Source organism: Erpetoichthys calabaricus, chromosome 12, assembly GCF_900747795.2.
Source record: "Erpetoichthys calabaricus chromosome 12, fErpCal1.3, whole genome shotgun sequence".
NCBI lineage: Eukaryota > Metazoa > Chordata > Cladistia > Polypteriformes > Polypteridae > Erpetoichthys > Erpetoichthys calabaricus.
Window position 1 is genome coordinate 128,882,129 of NC_041405.2, and position 20,140 is coordinate 128,902,268.

General features: G+C 39.7%; 1 protein-coding gene across 2 annotated transcripts in view; it reads left to right on the top strand.

The window, feature by feature from the left end:
- The window catches only part of LOC114661546 (uncharacterized), a 245,107-nt gene continuing 224,967 nt past the window's right edge, over positions 1 to 20,140 (top strand). The window contains exons 1-2 of one of the 2 annotated variants that reach the window (XR_007936491.1): positions 1 to 873; positions 4,406 to 5,696. Coding sequence is in view for 1 of the 2 variants with exons in the window: in XM_028814682.2 (XP_028670515.2) it covers positions 172 to 873; positions 4,406 to 4,489 (786 nt within the window). In the remaining variant the exon portion in view is untranslated. Of the gene's footprint in view, positions 874 to 4,405; positions 6,539 to 20,140 lie in introns of those variants that run through there. The other variant, XM_028814682.2, reaches the window with a different exon arrangement.

The following is a 20,140-nucleotide window of genomic DNA, read 5'->3' on the forward strand; positions in this document are numbered from 1 at the left end:
ATGGTTAATCCAACCCTGGTAGATAATCGAGAGCGCTGCGGTTTGTTTTAGCTCATAAAATCAGCGGCAATTTAATGACAAGAGTGTGTCTCTATTTCAGCAGCACCTGTCGCGTGTCTTTAATGGTTTCCTAGCAACAATCCCTAATGCCGTATATAAGTTGTAAAAGAAATGCCGCTCTTGACTAGTGGCAGAGTTTCTCAACCGTATTGGGGTTTCGTGTCTTTCTCGGTGTGCCCTACAGGTCCCCGCAGCGCCAGTCGCGAGATGCTTGGCTTTTGCCGCAGTGCCCTGAGGTTTCTGACTTCGTTTGCTTCTTCCCCCGAAGGCTCCGGTCAGTCGCAGTCTGAATATTCGCTGTTTTTAGACCTCCTGTCAGATCACAAGGGTGGCATGAAGCGGAAAGGAAGAGAAATCACCGCCCGCGCCTCCACTTCCTCTGGTAAGACGCGGGGCACGACGCGTCAGGTAAGGATGAAAGACGTCGAAGAGAGCAGTTCAAGGGAATTGGTTCGAGGGCAGGACAGTGGCGCAGAGAAAAGGGTTTATGTGACGAGGTCGGCATCCCGAGAACTGGTGCCGGCACTCAAGAAGACCAAGAGCAAACGGAGCCATGAAGAACGGGAGCAAGAAGACAGTGATATGCAGGCGAACTCGCACGAAAGCCCAAAACGGGAAATGCAAGTGAAAATATGCTTCAACCGAAAGCACGAGCAAAGGAAGCAATTCCAGATCAGGGAAAGCGGAATGAAAATCGGAGATGGCAAGAGAAAGGCGACATTCTCCGTGAGCACAAGCGGTGGCCATGGAAAGAAGAAGAAGCAGAAGTTCGTCTTGAGCGGTCCAGTCTTTGAGAACGGCAAGCAGAAACAGGTAAATCCCAGAACCAGCATGCAATGGGCTTTCCACAACTCCTAATTCGTTTGCTTTATTATGAAGCAAAGAACGATGCGTTACTTTGTTTCAATTTCCACTTAGTTTGGTTGTGTTTCGTACTGCAAATTTTCAAGCAAACTAAACATATCGATTAACATCCCAACGTCGTGCCGTGGACTTATTTCATTGGGTTGAAACAATTTTTTTCACAGGAAAATATCATTGAGGAACGACAACAGTTTTGTTTGTCCGTCGCCGTTTTTTTCATAATTATTTGGTTTATTTACCAGACACAGCTCTATGAGCAAAACGCCTCTTGTCCAGTAACTGGAAAAATACTTGAAAGGTATGCGTGCATGGCATGAAAAAGACGCGTTTCGAATGGGGAAAGGAAGACACGCCGTCAAAGTTAGTGTAGTTAGTGTATTAGCATCGCGTCCGAAAAGGGATTGCTTTGAGTGGACGCCCCACCAGCGGGCATAACTTTCGTGGTGTAAGATTAGAAGGGTTAATTACAGGGTACTGCTGTTCGTTTCTCGCCACTTCTGTATGTGTTTTGATCGACCCTAACAGAAGTGAATTTTCACATTTCTTCTTCTTCAACTGCTGCATGATCGCGCGCCCAAGGGGCCGGTGTCCTATATTAGAGGTATTTACTGTATAAAATTAAATGAAAATTAAAATTATAAAATGAAAATGCAATTTCAATTACATGTTCAAAGTCTATGCGCAAGAATACTGCAAAAAATAAAATGGAATAACAGCATTTGCAATTTCATCTTTATCCTAAAGAGAAGTAAACTGTCAAGAATAAAAAGTAAAACGCAAATAAATACCGGCGCCACCTACTGCTCATTGAACTTTCACTTTTCACTTTGCATTTTCATTTTTCAAGTTGTCAACTTGCAAATAGCGAAGGTTAATGAACGGGGCTTTGCACCTCGATTTCCCACAATTTATTGTCCTTTGTATCTGTAGCCACTTCGATCGATAAAATACTTATCACCTCGACTGTTTTAATTAACGTGATTTTGATGTTATCACCTCCGTACTGTTAGCTTCACAGCGAATCCGTCTCACAAATAGTTCTTAAGTAATTAATGTGCTATTTGATTACAATATTTAACAAGACAAATAGGCTTTTATTACGTCATAATTTACATTTACTGTATTTACACTGAAGTGCAAACGGGGCTCTTTGTATTTTTTGTAGTATTATGTAATTTACCCCGTAAAGGTTTCACCACCTCCTACTCCGTCCCATTCCCCGGTAGCTGATCGACAATTCGATCGGACTTTTTATTGTTATAACTTTTTAAAATAGCGTGATACGGTTCTGATTATTTTATTCACTATAAAGACAATCCATAATCCGTAATTTTCGTTTACTTCAAGATTTTTGTAAACCACCTCATTAAGAAATATTTGAGAATCAAATATAAACTGCATTGTCTATCAATTAATTTCGTACTTCAACGAGACCACCCTTTCCAAAGGGTCTTGGTCTGTTTTTTTGGCACGCACCCTAGTGCGATTGGCATGTTGACATCTCCCGAATTCGGATTTTCAGGGAAATCGCACCAGAGTTTGAAAAAAAAAAAAAAAATAACAAATGAAATAGATTTGAAAACGCGTTTACATCAGGGTCTGGCAATTCCAGCATTATGTGTCCTCTTTCACATGCAAATAAATTAACAGAACTGGAAATATTAGTGACGTTTAAGGCTATTTGAAAAAACTAAGTGGTGGCCTCACTGGCCAACTTAAAGGACTGCTCAGCGGCATTTTGACTGCTAACATACTGCTAACATGGGTTAAGACGAGGAAGCACGTTTCATTAATATGCTGGTATTTTTTGGGGAAGCAACAAAAGCATGAAGCCAGAGATGTGTATATAGTATTACTTATCTTGATTTTCAGAAGTCTTTTGATAAGGTTCCACATGAAAACAGTGCCAGTGCTAGGTTATTTTGTGCACTATAGGCCAAGCTTATTAGTTGACCAACTGACTGTTTGGGAGCTAACATGTCCCCCGAACCCCATTCCTTATGATCTGCACCCTAGGCAAATGCCTTATTTCCCTTAATTGTGGTGCCAGCCCAGCCTGAAAGGTTAGTGAAGTGGAAATTCAGGGCACTGTTTTTAGGGGAGTTCAAAATTGTCTCAAGCACAGAAAGCAAAGTTTTGTGGTGAGGGGAACTTTTCCAAATCAGATGATGTTAAAACTGGTGTCCCTCAGGTGTTAGTGCTGGGGTCGCTGCTCTTTTTAATAAATGATCTGGACAAGAATAGAGTCAATAAGCCAGTTAAGTTTACAGATGACACCAGAGGCTAGATGGAAGGGCAGATAATGAAGCGAGAGAGAGAGGTTAGGAGCATGCCCTGATACAGCACATTGCCACACCCACCACATGACAAATCAACTCAGGATCCCAGATTAAGACAGGAGTGCAACCATGCAACGGGTGATACCTCAGCACCACACTAGTTCCAGTGGAATGGAGCAGTGTGAGTTTTTTTTATGGTGGCTGGAGTGCCAACTCTGCCACCAACCCCCAGGTTTTTCCTTGCAGGTTGGAGGGCCTACATGCAGGGCTGGATACAGATTAATGTCATACCCAGGATGAAGCAGTTGCAGGTTAAGGGTCTTGTTCAGGGGCCCAACGGAGTAGAGTTACTTCTGGCTTTTTAATGTAGAAACAGCTAAATTGTTACAGAGGGATTTGGACCACATGCAGGCTTGGGCAGATTTATAACAATTGAAATTTAATGTACATGAATGTAAATTATTACATGTATGAAGTAAAAATGTTACATTTGAATAAACAACGGGAGGTTTGAAATGTGAGAGTGCATCTTATGAAAAGGGCCTGAGAGTGAAAGTGGACTCCTCATTATCAATATCAAGACAGTGAACAGAAGCAATCAAAATGGCTAATAGGAAGTTAGATTCAATACCATGAGGTGTGGAGTGTAAGTCAATGGAATTTATGCTTAAATTATGTAACACACTATTAAGGCCTCACCTGGAGTACTGTGTGTAGTTTTGGCCTCCATATTACAAAAAAGAAAATATAGCAGTGCTAGAGAAAGTTTAGGCTAGGCTGATTAGGACTGAGAGGTATGAGCAAAGGGGAAAGACTAAAAGAGTTGAACCTTTTCAGTTTAAGCAAACGGAGATTTAAAGGGGGCATGACCGAAGCACTTAGAATTTTGAAAGGAAATAGTGCAATGGCGCCCAGTGGTTATTTTAAAATAAACTCTACAGCAAGAACATGAGGACGCACTTAGGCACTTCTTAAGGGCAAATTTTGCACAAATGCTAGAAAGTTTTTCTGCATGCAAAGAACCATAAACACATGGAACAAAGTGCCAAGTAGTGTGGTGGAGAGCAGGACTTTAGGGACCTTCATATCTTGACTTGATGTTATTTTGGGCAATCTAGCTGAATAGGATAGATGGATTTGTTTGATTGGCCTGTTTTCATCACATTTTTTTAATGCTTTAATACATTATGTCTCTTTCGTAGTCGGTGCTAGTCAAATCACTAAAGGTGAAATCACCAAGGGACGAGATGAAGAAACCTGGACGTCATGTGAGAATCAAGATTTAAAGAGATTGTCATTCAAGAGACCATCTTGATTAGCAGTATCGCAAAGACTCCAGACTCACTGAGCACAGGAGGACCTGCCCATACACTTGTATGCATGTAGACATTTTAAAGCTTTATGTGATTTACCTTTACATGAAAAAACTTGAAAGCTTCCCAAGAAGTTTAATTGCAGCTTTGAACCTTAAAGGCTGAGCCTATTAATAGTTCAACATACCAGGAAGAGACAGAAATGGTGCTAGAAAAATGTCAAAGTGGTTTAACTCCTAGAATCACGCAAGTATGATATTCTGTCATGGAGCCGCAGACAAGCAATGCACTAAATGAAAGGTATGTAATGGGAATATTAGAAAACATTTGAACATTTACATATAGCAGTCCTAAAGTTTAGCTTCATCTCCTGTGGGGTTTGGGATGATGACTCATTGTTTAGCATTGGTGGCTCACCATGCTGGATTTAAACCCTTCACCTGTTCTCTGTATATATGGGGTTTGCATGTTCTTCATTTGACTGTCTATTTTTACCTCCAGGTTTCTTCCCACATCATAAACAAATGTGTTACAAATATTAGGAATCATACATTGGCTTGCGTAAGTGTTTCCATGTTTGTCTGTCCCTTGCGATGGACTGGCATCCCAATCAGGATTGATTACCACATTGGTCATGATGCTTTTGTCAACAGGCTTCACCCACAACCTTCACCACTTGATCCTCAACTGGATTAAGCAAAATAGAAACTGAATGGATGGAAGAACCTTGTGGTTCTACAAGTGAACATGCACTGAGATGAATTAAGCACTTGGGCCACAGTTGATTCATTCCTTGTGCCTGGTGTTGCAGGGTTGCACTCCAGCTCCCACATCCCTGAACTTGAATTCAGCAGGATTGATAATTGATGCATATCTCATAGGTGGTATTTCTCTGGCCATGGCTCACAGTTCACTAAAATATTTTATTTCTCATTTAACCTTCTGATAAAGTAGAGAGCTTTAAAGATTCTCCCATGTTATATGTACCAGATCTGGAATGAATTGAAAATTCCTTCAAAAACTGTAAAATGACATTTTTGAGTCACTTACCTCAAACAGGGAAGATTTGGTTAAGCTGAGATGCTCACATGTACTGTAGAATCCTCTTATTATTCCAAAGACAAAGTAATTTATTGACCCCAAATGTGTCTTTGCGAGAGTGTCATGTGATGGACCTGATGTAACCCTAAGACTAACCCTAACTCTAACCCAATCAGAGTTTATTCCTGCCTTATAAAGAGGATTCATAAAATGAATGGAAGTTATAAGGGTAGCTACAGTAGTAAAACCTGCCTTACAGGCTGCAGTTTACTCTTCTGTTGGGACAAAGAAAAGCACAATGAAAAAAAAAGGACTAGACTCCAGTATGGATTGATATGTGTCAAATATTGTTTAAAAAGTAAAACTATACAACATAACATAGAGCCAATGTTTTAAACACAGACAAAATATCCTGACCTTAAAACATACAAACATTTTTACAGCACAAATAGATCTTATCTAAACTACAATCACAACATTATATTATGGAGAATATAAAGGTTAGAGGGTTTTGATTCTAACACCAATCTAATGGTCAGTTATATTTATTTGCATAAATTTGAACCTCCTAATACTTTATTTAGAAACTAGAATGGGTATAGCATGTCTACAAATCCAGAGCTTAGTACAGCTTCCTGTCCAGCCCAGCCAGTGGGAGCTGGGACTTTGTGTTGAGGTAGGAAGGTGATGGGTGGTGTTGCCGCTGTTTGCTGACTTATTACCTCAAAATGTAAAAAAAGTCTGCCTAATATTGACTCACCTTTTTGGGTTGTGTATTGAAAAGAAACTACAGTACTCACTCAACAGAATAAAAAATGTGCACATTGTCTTGTACCATGAGTTTCTTGGTGCTAGAGAATCACCATGCTTCCTGTGTTTTCAGTGACACTTACACCATTGGTCACAGTGATATATGCCCAGTTATAAAATGCTTCTTGAATTTTTCCCAGTCCGAATTCATTAATTAAGATTCTCTCTGGAACACTGACATTGCTCTTGTTTAGTTATTCATGAAGAATGAGTTCAACTGGCCCATATCTAATCACTTTAGTGATTCTTATCTTATGCACTATCAATTCCTCCATTACAATTTGCTCCACAGTGGTAACATTTTCTTCTTCTACTGAAGTCCAGTCAGACCTTGGGTCGTCTTTGAGCAACATCCTGTTAAAATTCTGCAGTTTATCTGTTAACTGTGACATACAGTATGAAGAGAATTGGTCCTGGTGCATTCTGACTAGGCATAGATGAATCTGTAAAGCAGGGGTGTCAAACTCCAGTCCTGGGGGGCCGCAGTGAGTGCAGGTTTTCATTCTAACCATCTCCTTAATTAGTGATCAATTTTTGCTGCTAATTAACTTCTTATGTCTTTGTTTTAATTGACGTGACTCAGACCCCTTAGTTGTTTCTTTGTCCTTAATTAGCAGCCAAACAATAATGAGACACAAAACAAGCAGCCACATGACCAGCTCCCCTGTGCCCATCACACAATAGCTGAAAATAAAGAAGGGTGAAGGTCTCAATAAAACAGACAATCAACAGTTTTGGAAATGTCTGCTGTGACAGAACGAGAGCAGCAACAAGCCATAGAATTAAATGACGGGTTCAATTAACAACAAGAATCAGCATTTCATTAAGAAACTGGTTGGAGTTTGAATCCCCAGTTTAATTGATAATCTGTTGGCTCATTTCACATCTAATTTCTGTTTGGCTGTCATTTAATGAAGAAAAGAGTCAATTCAGGGGACTGAATCCTTAAAACATCCAGCCATCCATCCATCCATTTTCCAACCCGCTGAATCCGAACACAGGGTCACGGGGGTCTGCATCCTTAAAACAGGGCTAAAGAAAAGAAGTTAATTAGCAGTGAAAACTGGTCACTTGTTATGAAAAAGGTTAGAATGAAAACCTGCAGCCATTGCAGCCCTCCAGGCCTGGAGTTTGACACCTGTGCTCTAAAGGCATAGTTTTAAAAATCCAATTGGTTGGGAGCATGCATTGCACAATATTTTATATTTGGTTTTCACCGTGCACAAATATTAGAACCTTGTCATTTACATATATAAGTAAAGGGGGATTAATGTTTGGCTGCCATAGAATACCCTTTCTGGTAAACTATGTGTCTACGGTGTGTCCTTAAAAGAAGAGAACCAAATGAGAATGAAAAAGTACCAAAAATATTATACATAGACGTGCAGAGGAGCAGTTGTAGTGTTTTGTAGTCTTTTGTATAGTGCCTACTACTGACAGCTGGTTATTGACCAGGACACCAAATATAACACTTCTTTGTTCTGGAGGTACCGAGTACATGTGATATGAACAGAAATGCTCCAAGCGAACTGTCAAGGATGAACAATTATGATGTCAGGTGTGACTGACAGGAGACAGGGAGAAGCTGACCAGCACACTTATGTCCACTGGCGTATAAATGGTGTACGCATGATAACTTATTAAGGTATGAACTAAAAAGTTTTTCTCTCCTGTCCATTTTCAAGCTAAAAAGATTGAGTTTTCTTTAGTATTCGTCAGGGCAGGTTCACACATATGAACTGCTATCTCAATGGATCCAGCTGTCTGGTTGTGAATGCTGTGCCTGGTCACCGCCTGTGAGAATTTGTCATGTTCTCCCCAGGTCTATTTGTGTTCTAGTTAGTTTCTTTCTGGTTTCATCCCAAACGTGTGCATTTTAGCTTCTCTGAAAACTGTCCCTACAGGAGTGAGTATGAGCATGGGCCAAAGAGGGCCTTGCAATGGACGGGCAGCCATTCTACAGCTTTTTCTTGCCTTAAACCTGATTCTGTCAGGATAGGCTCAGGCCCTCTGTGTTCCTGAAATTGATTAAATGGGTGTGAGAGTGGTGTGTGTGTGTCTCTGTGTGTGTGTGCTTAGTGGAATTTACAGCTCCAATAATGAACACTGCATGTGCATATGTCCGTGACATATCACATTGGCTTTTAAAGGTATCTTTCCACTAAAGAAGAATAATAAACTTGGTTCAAATGTATACACCATTTTGTAAATTCAACCTGAACGAATGCAGAAGATCCCTTCTTTTAAAACTGCAGGTATGGATTTTGTTCAGAGATAACGGGGTGTCACAGGCCCTAACTCCTGACCATTACTACACAGATGCAAATCCCGGGTTCAAATATGCTATTTTGTATTTAAGAAAAATACCTTCTCGCAGGCAATCAGGCAGTAATGTACAATAATCATTACAAATGCTCCAGCAAGAACACGGGGGAAAAATGGAAGATGGAATAGCTGTGACCTGTGTGTGGCGTCAAAAGACACAACAGTCCTAGTTGAACTAAAGTGCTTTTAATATAAACAATACATTCATACAGGCTTCTTTTGTTCACAGTACAGTACAAATTTTTCTCTTTTTTCTTTTCTTTTTTTCACCTTCACTCTCTTCTCCACACCAACTCTTTCTGGGTTGAATCGAGGGCTTTCCTTTAACTCTGGATCTGGGAATACTTCTGGTGCTTAATCTGTTGCTCTCGGGAATCACTTCTGGGTCAGGCAGGACCACCACTGTCCTTGTAACATCAGGATCTAAGAGCTTCCCCTGGCAGTTCCCGCAAAACATGACAGAGCTGATCCATTGAACTACAACTCCCATGCTGCACTGCAAGCATCTATACTTTGGCTTGCCAGACAGGATGCTGTCATCCAGTGTATGGGGGGGACACACTGCCCCTAGTAGACAGTCGACCACCATGTAGACCTTCCAGGTTCCTGAGTCCATCCCGGATACTGTTCAGTGGTTGAAAGTACACCATTCTCGATTCAGCCACCATAACATCCTTCCACCTCCATGTCTTTGTCTGAAATTGAGATATTATTCCCTCCCTGGCCTTTCGTTATCAAGGTCTCCTGCCCAGGTAAGGGGAGCAGTGTCCATAATGGCTGGGATGCTGGTAAGTCTGTCACAATGCTTAATACATGGAATAAGTTATAATGCCGAGTAATAAACTAAGGCTTTGGAATTTTGGGAGCCTTCAATTCCTCATTTGGCATTTTTGTTCTTAATAAGTGAGGTGGAGAGATTGCCAAGAAAGCTTTGAGTAAAAGACCTGTTTCTGTCAAAACATACATTGGGGTTTTCATGTCATCTGTTAACTTACCTGCACGTATTTGGAATTTGGTTTGAAAGCTCACATACACAAGGGGAGAAAATGAGAAGTCCACACAACAAGTGACCAAAACAGAATTCAAGCCCTGTCATGTGGAGTTGTAGAGTTGTCTGCACTGCCATTTTACACAAATATACTGTAGATATGGAACAGGATTGTGGCCAAGTTGAAGAAAATGAAGACAATGTATTTCTTCTCCCATTAATTTCTACAATGCAATTGTTTCTTGAATGCAGTGTTTTAATTGTGTCTTTTGTCAAGGCAGGATCCTTGGGTGACTCTATTCCCCTTTATATTTGCAATAAACAAATTTCTCCTCAGGATGGAAAATGGCAGAGAGAAAGAAACAGATTAAGACCTAACATGTACCTTTCCTAAGAAACAGATTAAGAACTAACGTGTACCTTTCCTTTGGTTTCCTGTCTCACCTCTTAGATTAATGGAGTGGCTCAATTCAGGGTGACATATCTCATTTAGCTATAACTCAGTCCTCCAGTCCAGACAATGCTCTGTTTCCGCATGTAAGAATTTTCTGCAGTTTCAAAGGATGCATAAATGTAGTTTTGAACAAAAATGTTCAAGTAATTAAGTCTTAAAGTTGCCTTCTCAATCCAGATTTCCAGTCCAGGTCAGAACTAAGTCAGAAACGGTGTGGTTTGTGTTAAAATAAAGTATTCTTAAGGAATTGGTTACATTGTACAACCTGAATTAGCATTTAGGAGAATTTCCTGAACATCACAAAGTATAGCTGTTCTATCAGTAAAACATGCCTCTTTTTATACATTTTTACAGTTTTCACTCATATGCTTGCTTGCCAGAAAGCTGCTTCATTCTTTTACAGTAAATGCCAATCTCATTATTAAGTGAAAGTTACAATTATTAATTCTTGTTACATTTGCAATAGACTCTATACATACTTTTTATTTTGTATGCCCTGGATACCAGATTGAATCAAATGATATTTAATGTACAAAGTAAGAAAATCTTTTCCTTCATCTCTTTGTTACATATACTGCATTATTTAAAGTATCATTGCATACCCTGGTCATGTCTCCATTAATTTGGTTAATTGCTTTCTAAGCACCCCACAAGCCAAGGTGCCAGGCTGAATGGTTCTCAGACTTTTGGTGAAACAATGATTTGAAGCAACAGCTTTCCATATTAAAAGAAAATCAAACAGACCACAAAGGATATGTGACCACTTAAAAGTTAGTTTGTCAATAAATACAACAACGTAACATGACAAAACAGACTGGCAGACAGGAATCAGTCAGTCATTTTCCAACCCGCTATATCCTAACACAGGGTCATGGGGGCCTGCTGGAGCCAATCCCAGCCAGCACAGGGCGCAAGGCAGGAATCAACCCTGGAATTTTGAGAAAGTGTTTTGCTGTGGTAGGGTCCTTGGATAACCCTATTTCCCTTATATGCTCTATTGTGTAACCCATAAGAAAATACTCCAAATCCCATACTCTTTCCACACTGTCAGGATTAACTGTTGCTGTAGTTTAACACTTCCCACTTTATTTTATATCTGATATGGTAGCTAGTATCAAAAATATTAAGCAAATACAATGTGGTTTTGCAAACCATTCATCCTGATAGTGCTAGATGTGTAGTTTCAACCTATACATAAACAGTTACACTCAAGTTTCTTCTTAGCTAGCTCATCATCTGCATAGGGCCAAGCAGCATATGACCATCGAGAGAGACTTAATCTTCTCCATGGATGGATAAATGACAAAGAGTATGCCTTTGCAACCCTCTTCTTATTTTGCATTGATACCCTGAATCACCAGTGAAATGTTTCAGGCACAACACCCCCGGTATTGCTTTGTCAGCTTTTTCTCCAATTTCAAACAAATATGAAAAAGTATATACAGGTCGTAAACTGGCCCTTTCCAATTCAGTTGCTGGCCTATTTATGGCCTTTTCATCTCCACCCACCTGTATTCCCCCAGGCTAGTTGGCCTGTCTCAAAGGCCTTATCTGGTAAGTCATAAAAGTCCCTGAGCAACAACTGATTTATCCAGCGTCCTTTCATTTTAAAATTAGGCATTGTTAGGCATTAATAAATAAAACTTTATTAAGCTATATGCTAGATCTTATTCTCTATTACATACAGCATTTGATACCATATTGTATATATGCATACTGGTTATCTTTCTGGTATGTGCAATAAATCGGAGTGGGGAGAAAGTAGCCATAAGGCTAAGTCCTGTCTGTCATACAAGAAATGGCCTCAGCTTCGTTTTGTCAAGAATCTGATTTAGCAGAAACAGACTTGTCTGTCCTTAACAGATTCCGCAAGAATTCCTGCCATGGAGCCAAAAGAAGAAGAAAGAAAATAGCAAGGAATTTACAAGTACCACAACAACAAGTGGAAAAGGAGGTGACCATGGTCAATCTTTAGCTTGGTAACACCTGTAAAGAACAACAAAGTGATTTCAAGGACAAAACAACAGGGAAAACAAGGTTTAATTAACTGAAAATCAGAATCACTGAGTTCAGAAAGCAATTATCAATACAAGCTAATTTACATTAAGTTAACAGATGACTGAAGCACAGTCAAGGGCGCCAAAATATGTCTGGGATCTCTCCCTTGTGTCTGTTCTTCAGCAGACATCTTTCTCCTGAATTCTCCCCAGGATCTCATTGTGTTCCGATTGTTTTGCTCAGAGTCACACAGTAAAGAGCCAAAGTCCATTAGGATATTAAAGATGGCTAATTTACCTTAGTGTTTCTAGAAAAGCAATATAGCATTCTAAGTGTGCTTATGTTCTATGAACCTTTTAGGTAGAGTCCTATAATTAAATCTGAAATTATTAACTACAGACCTTTGTTGATTAGGCCCCAACCAAAAATATTGAAAAGCAAAATCAAAACACAGCAAATCCAACATTCCTGAAACAGATTTATTGAAAACTAGACAAATCTGTACACTAGTGAGTTTGTCTATGAAGCTATGAAACAAGACACGGAGAGGTCCAATGTATCTTACAATTGTCAAAATTTACAGGTAAATGGGGGTGTTTTTTTTCAGGTCCAACTTTTAGAAGATGGCCTGCCAGGCTTTGCTTTGCTTTACTTATATAAGCAAATGGAAACTGGAAACATCTCATTTGCAAAACTGGGCACCTTTCACAATTGAGGAATGGAAGTATCCAGAAATGAGTGTTAATTATTATGCAAATCTAATTGGAATGGCATGCAGAGCGTGGCTGTGGGGGACAAGAGAGCCATGCTGTAGCATAAGAAACAGCCCCACAGCAAGAGGCCTGATTGGCTGAAGAGTTTCTCCTTTAGCTCCAGTACCGTTTTCTAACCCAAACTAGCAAAATACCCGCACTTCGCAGCGGAGAAGTAGTGTGTTAAAGAGGTTATGAAAAAAAAAAGGAAACATTTTAAAAATAACGTAACATGATTGTCAATGTAATTGTGTTGTCATTGTTATGAGTGTTGCTGTGTTTTATATATATAAAATACACACACACACATATAAACATATATATACATATACATATACACATATATATACATATCTACATATATATATATATATATATATATATACATATACACATCCACATATCAACATATATATATACACATATACACACACACACACGCTTTATGGGTGATGATTGTTTTACTCTTTTTATCTGTATTTTATTTTATTGTAGAATCAACTCATATCTGCGCACAGCAGGGCAGCCGTGGGCGGATGCGTATGGTGTATTCACTCCATGTTATCGTGCATTGCGCTGTCAGTGGTATTTTGATAAAAGAATGTGAACAACATATAAGAAGCGTATAAATTATTAAACAGTAAAACATTAACATTTAAGAAGTAAAGTTACATGAAGTACTACTGCAGTGCCTTCGGGTATACCTCATTTTTTGTTTGCCCATTACATGCTTAAATGTATACATTTTTTGGTGCACCTACCCGAGAACACGCGACATATAACCGAGCGTGGGAGAAGCATGGATTTTAAACACGCGTTGAGTTCATCTGCTGGTCTCCCTCGTGGAATAACTGGTAATGTTTGACTAAAATCTACATTGAGTAAAACGACATTACCTCCTATTTTTTTTTTTACGATCTCTGAGATCTTGCTTTTTTCAGTTCAAGGCTTCATAAGCTCTTTTATGTTGTATGGTGTACTTATCCCAAACCATCATCTTTGAATGTTGCAAGACTTTCGCCTTGTATGTAGATCGGGGTAATTACATTCATTGCATTCCTAGTCTGAATCACAATGTGATTGTATGGGTGGTTACCTGGCACTGTACGGTTGCCACCCGTCCTTTAAAATACGGAATCGTGCCGCGTTTGAGAATGAAATTGCGCGTCCCGTTTTGAATCAATACTGGACGGGATTTATCCCGTATTTTTTTTATCATTTTTTTTTTAAAGCAGCGTCTCATGCAAATCATCCCACACGCATTTTATGAAGATGCCTCCTTTCCTACTTTTGATTGGGTAATACTTGATGTCATCGTTAGTTTGATTGGTGTTTTTAACTGTCCAGTGAGGAGGGCGTGTCTTTTAAGTACAGTCTGCAAAGTGTTGGCACTGAGATGTGGCGTCAGCGCCATAGTTGAAGCCCCTAACGTTGCGGTCAGCAAGTCGGCTAACATCCGCCATGTGCCGTCTTTCAGTTGCGAGAAGCAGATCATAGAATGGTTGAAACTGTTGCCCCTAACGTTGCGCCACGGCGTGTGGTTCGTTTATACCTCGTGTCTTCTCATTAAACTTTTATCTCGCGAATATGTTATTGCAATCCGCAGCGGGAGCATTTCTATAAACTTAATTGAAACTAACGTTTTACACCGTGCTTTGTTTCCCTTATGAACATGCTTGTATGCTTAACTCACTCCGTTCTCAATTGTTTAATTAATTTTTTGCTCTTCGCTGTTTGCGGCTGTTCCTCCATTTCCCCCTACTTCGTTCTTTTATCTCGCGAATATGTTATTGCAATCCTTAACGGGAGCATTTCAATAAACTGATTGAAAATAGTTTTGCATTTACCTTTTAGTAAAAGGCGAGCTTTTAAGCCTGAGAAATCACCCCGTAAATGCACACGTTTAATTGGACATGTGTTAATATGTATGGTTACACAGTATTAAAAGACAGTGAACAACGTCAGTTACCTTTGTTCCCGCGTTTGATAAAAGGTGAGCTTTTAAGCCTGAGAAATCACCCCGTAAATGCACACGTTTAATTGCACATGTGTTAATATGTATGCTTACACAGTATTAAAAGACAGTCAAAAATTAACGTCATTTACCTTCGTTCCCGCGTGTGACTCGTGCTGTAAATCTCTTCCTTGTTTTTAGTTCACGTGATTACGTAGGAGGCGTGATGACGCGATACGTGACTCCGCCTCCTCCATTACAGTGTATGGACAAAAAATATGTTCCAGTTATGACCATTACGCTTTGAATTTCGAAATGAAACCTGCCTAACTTTTGTAAGTAAGCTGTAAGGAATGAGCCTGCCAAATTTCAGCCTTCCACCTACACGGGAAGTTGGAGAATTAGTGATGAGTGAGTCAGTGAGTCAGTCAGTCAGTCAGTGAGGGCTTTGCCTTTTATTATTATAGATACCCTGAGTTCAAGCGCCATTGCTGCCATCTAATGGGAGACAGTAGCTGAGAGGTGGGGCATTTCTCTGAGCAAACTGCTGAGCAAAGATAAAAATGGCATGTTTGTTGTGAGCTACCCATATCCTGCAGCTGTGACATATCCTAATGGAAATGCATTTATTTTAAAAAAGGACTAAATGAATCAGTTTACACATATGGCTGCCGAGGCAGTGCCCAGGAGCAGTGGCCAGTATGTCTTGGGAGTGCCTTCCATTCTACCCTTTTCCTAAAGCTCATCCTGCACTTTTCCTCAGCCTTGCTGGGCCCTACATTGCTGTGCTGTCATTCCCTAGTTTGATATCTTCATTTTCCACCCAGCTCAACACAAAGCCAGCTGATAAACACTTTGTTACTTTTCATATTTATAAAACAAACCAGGCTTTTGATTATTTTCCTTGCTCATATTGCTGTCATCATGTCTGTTAGTATTTTACTATGCCTAATGGCTTTATCATGTAAATATTCTCATAATGATAGTAATCACAGCAGAACACATCGCAGGAAATAAGTTCAAAGTTAAGTTTGTCTTAGAACAGTTAGAAAAATTCTTTATATGTGTTTGTATGTTCTTTTCAAACTAAACTGAAGATGCAATATGTACCTCAAGAGCTTTTTGCGTCAAATACTGTATGTATAAACAAAGTAGTGTAAAAATGTTTGAAAAAATATATACATATATGTACAATTCAAACACATATCTGACCATGTTGTACCATGCTAAAAACTGTGAATTAAAAGGAAAATATCAGCCAACTGATTTCCAAATATTTTTCAATTTATTTCTAGATATATGGTTTAGTGTTCTGTTTGAGTTACATATCAGAGTGGAAAATCCCTAATAAGCAATTTTCCATCCAACTGGTTTTCAAAGCTTTGCTGAATTCACATTTCTTGACAATGGGTCAGAGCCAACATCAATGGGCACAAGACAGGAAACAACCAGGGAAAGGATGTCAGTTAGAAACTGATAAACATTTCTGGTAGTCTACAACCAGCCATTAGCGGAAGCCAGTTTATCACACAGCTAATTCTGAGTTGCCATTTAATCTAACCTGCAAATCTTGGACAAGAGCGAGAGGCATGGAAACACAAGGAAAATGGAGAAATGGCACACAAACTGAACAAGCTGTTGCCTTTTTGATAAAGACATCATGCAGCCAGTTGTGATGCTGGAATGAAGGTGGTGCCCCAGCTATCCATGAAACCCACTGCATCAGATCCCCTGAGAGGAAGCCTGGAAACTAAAAGGAATGACTTGAGAACATTTTGGTTACGTAGAATCCCCCATGTGGCCAGGACAGTCTTTTGGCCTTGGACCCCCTGCAGATTTTAGTTACATATCTGTTTTATAAAATTGTACAGATTTATTTGTTTATTTTGAAAATGCAGACCCTAATCACACTCTGATTGGTTCGTGCTTATTACATGGCTCTTCTCTAATTGGATGTTGCTCGTTCCGATGTCTCATTCCCTAACTGGTCACCCTTCATAGTAGAAAACCATATTCCAGTATAGTAGACATAGAAAAGTTGCTTTCAATGGTGCTTGTTATGTTGCTTAACTCTATGCATCTAAATTTATATTTTTTCTACTCATTGTTGCTGTTCTCTATGTGAAAACCCAAGCTGAAATTGAATGTCTAGCATGGAGAGCACTTACTTTTCCCATTTCTGCCATTGCACACCCAGCTATTGTAGGCAAATCGCTACATCATATACATTTTTGGCCATTTAAGTAACTTAGCGATACTTAATAAATGTGTGGATGGAGTTGGTTTTCATTGAAAAACACTTTAAAATGAGAATGTTGGCCTTTTTCTGCATTTGGATTTGAGTGTATTGTAGTCAGCAGCAAAAGAAAAGTTTGAGACACATACTAAATAACAAAAAACAGCACAGGATTTTAGGCGGTCCTGCCTAACAATGCCCATTTATTCACTTTCATTTCATTATGGGTTACGGGAAATGCCTCAAAACAATAATGAGAACCAGAAACAAAATGCAACTAGATTCACACTTCTACATAAAACAATGTCAGTGTCACAGCATCCTTTCTGCTGTCCACCATTGCATTCTTCAGCATCGCCAAGGCAAAAACACACATTAAGGGGGTTATGTGAGGCTCCTTTTGATAGTTTTTCTCTGAAAGACTCCAGCTCCTTGTGGCTTATGCTCTGATGCTTTACTGAAAAGGCAGTGGTGACTCAAACATCTAGTGATGCTTAGCCTATTACCTCTCTGACATTTAGCCCTGCCCAGCCTGTAGTCACTTAAGCATCTTTCTCCGGTCCAGTTTGCTGCCACTCCACCATCTAGCTACACCTAGCCTGAAGAGATGAGAGTCAGCTGCCCTCCCAACTCCTCCAACACTTTCTTGCAAACCCAGTAATGAGCGCTGTTATTTGTAACACCATAATATGGTTTTAAAATTTATTTCCAGGCTTTCAGGGGCACCCCAACCACCTTGGACTCCACATATTTTGCACTTTGCATCCATCCATCTTCAAATACATATAAGGTCTGTAGGGAGCCACTGGCTACACTGGGAGCACTGGGTATGAGTCTGGAGCCAACCCTAAACTGACTGGGGTACTACTGCAGGACATACTCACATTCACACACTCACTCACTTCTAACTGCCAACCGAGCTAACCAATGACATTGCTAAGTGTGGAGTGACAGCAAAGAGAAGAAATGTCAGGTGGCCAGCACGTTCTGTTAAATCATAGTCCCCAGCCAGGCTCATCCATGCTAGCAGTCTTAAAGGGGTGCACATGTGCACAGTAACACCCGTGCAAAGAAGAAACCAACTGAGGAATGGAAGAGCACTTGGAGAAAGTGTAGAATTTAACAAGTAGGTGATTGTGTACTCTGAAATGTTCTTAATGCCCATCCACCGGACACTTAAACAGCAGGTTTGTGTTTCAGTGGGCACCTGTGGGCCAGCAATGGAACATTTTACTATTTTTTTTTAAATTGTCTCCCTAGTAACAGAGTGAGTACTTAAGTTGTGTGCCTATCGTGCCACTTCACTCGTAACTGAGCTTCTAAGGGCTACAGTGTCTCAGGGGTTCCATGTGCTTTCTGGGTGATTTCCTACAAGAGCTTCATCGCTATTCACAATGCTTCGACCTTGCAACAGTTTGTTTGATTTCCTAACTTGGATCCCTACATGGACAGAACTGCAGCAGTGCCTTACATACATTTCCCCAGGTTGCCTTTGGAGCATCAGTAACAAGACACAGTCAGCCTTACCAGAGCCCAACAATGTTAATGTGATGGGCCAGTCAAAGGGAAAAAATGCCACTGTGGCAGCACTGAAAGAACTGATCTTGCAGGTACGGACTGACGCCATACCACAATGTGTTTCTGAGATGCGGTCCATAGGGCAACAGGGGCAAATGAGCAACTCTGATATCAAAGCATGTGATCAGATACTCCAGCTGTACTCTGAAGGGATTGAAGCCATGTGCAAAGAGAATAAGCGGAGATTTGAGGACCTGCAGAAGGACATTAACTTCCTTCAAGAGCAAGGGCAGAAGAAAGATGCTCAAATCAGAGAGAATGCTCGCTTGTTTGGGGAAATGCAGGAAGAGATCTATACTCTGCATGAGATGGAACAGAGAAAGAACATGAGGATTGAGGACAATGAAAGGATTATTGAGGAACAGAAAGAGGAGATCCTCATGCTCCGTGAGCAAGATCAGAGGAGAGAGACCCAGCTCAAGGAGACTGAACGCATACAACAGCAGGAAATCAGCTTTCTGCAAGAACTGACCATGAAAAAAGATGCTCAAATAAAAGAGAATGAACGGGTAATTGAAGAACAACTTGAGAAGATCCGCCTACTCCAGGAGCAGTGGCAGAAGAAAGAACCGCAGCAGAAAAAGAACGAACGCATCACTCGAAACTGCAAGAAGAATACCACATCCTCAATGATCAGATATGGCAACACTCCAAGGAGACGAAAAATCAGGGTGAGCTTGGCCAGGCCTGGCCATTATGAGGGTGACCAGTAACAAGGTAAGTGTCACAGCACTAGAGGGTCTAACCAGTCAGTTATGGCCAACCAGAATTTTATAAGCTGACCTACTTGCAAACTAGCTGAAATGGCTTTGAGCTCTGAGTGATGCTACTGATGATGATGATTTATTGTATTTATATAGTTCCTTTCTCATAGTCAAAAACTAGGTGCAAAATGTATACTTCAAATATGAAACATACGATGTCACATATTTGTACTTAGCTTTCTGCTGAGGAAACCAGATAAAGTCACAGAATCTCAATAAACCTAGTACTTGCTTTCCAGCAGAAGTCTTTCAATTACAAAGTGAATCATGTACTAGAGAACACCGGATTCTTCCTCACACAAAGAGTCATGGGAATTGGGAATAAACATATAAAAAATACATATAAAAATTGTTGAGAAGATGTGATAAAAAAGAACAATCAAAAGAAGTATAATCAAAAAGAGGAGTCATTCTGTTAAAAAAATGGAAATGAGATATTGAATTAACAGTTTCAAAACAGATTAGTAAATCACAATGAAACCTAAGTTTAAGCAACTTATAAATTAAAGTGAAGCATGTACCTTAAAAATAATTCACATAATAATAAACATACATTTAAGTTTATACAAAGTTCTAACAAAAGACAAAATATTTAAAATAACAACAGAATCCAAGGTAAAGAAATAAGTACAAATAATCATCAGGAATAGAATGACTCGGGTCATAAAGGAGATGTTGCTATAAAATAAAACTAATACTACAGAGGCAATAAAATGGAAAAAAA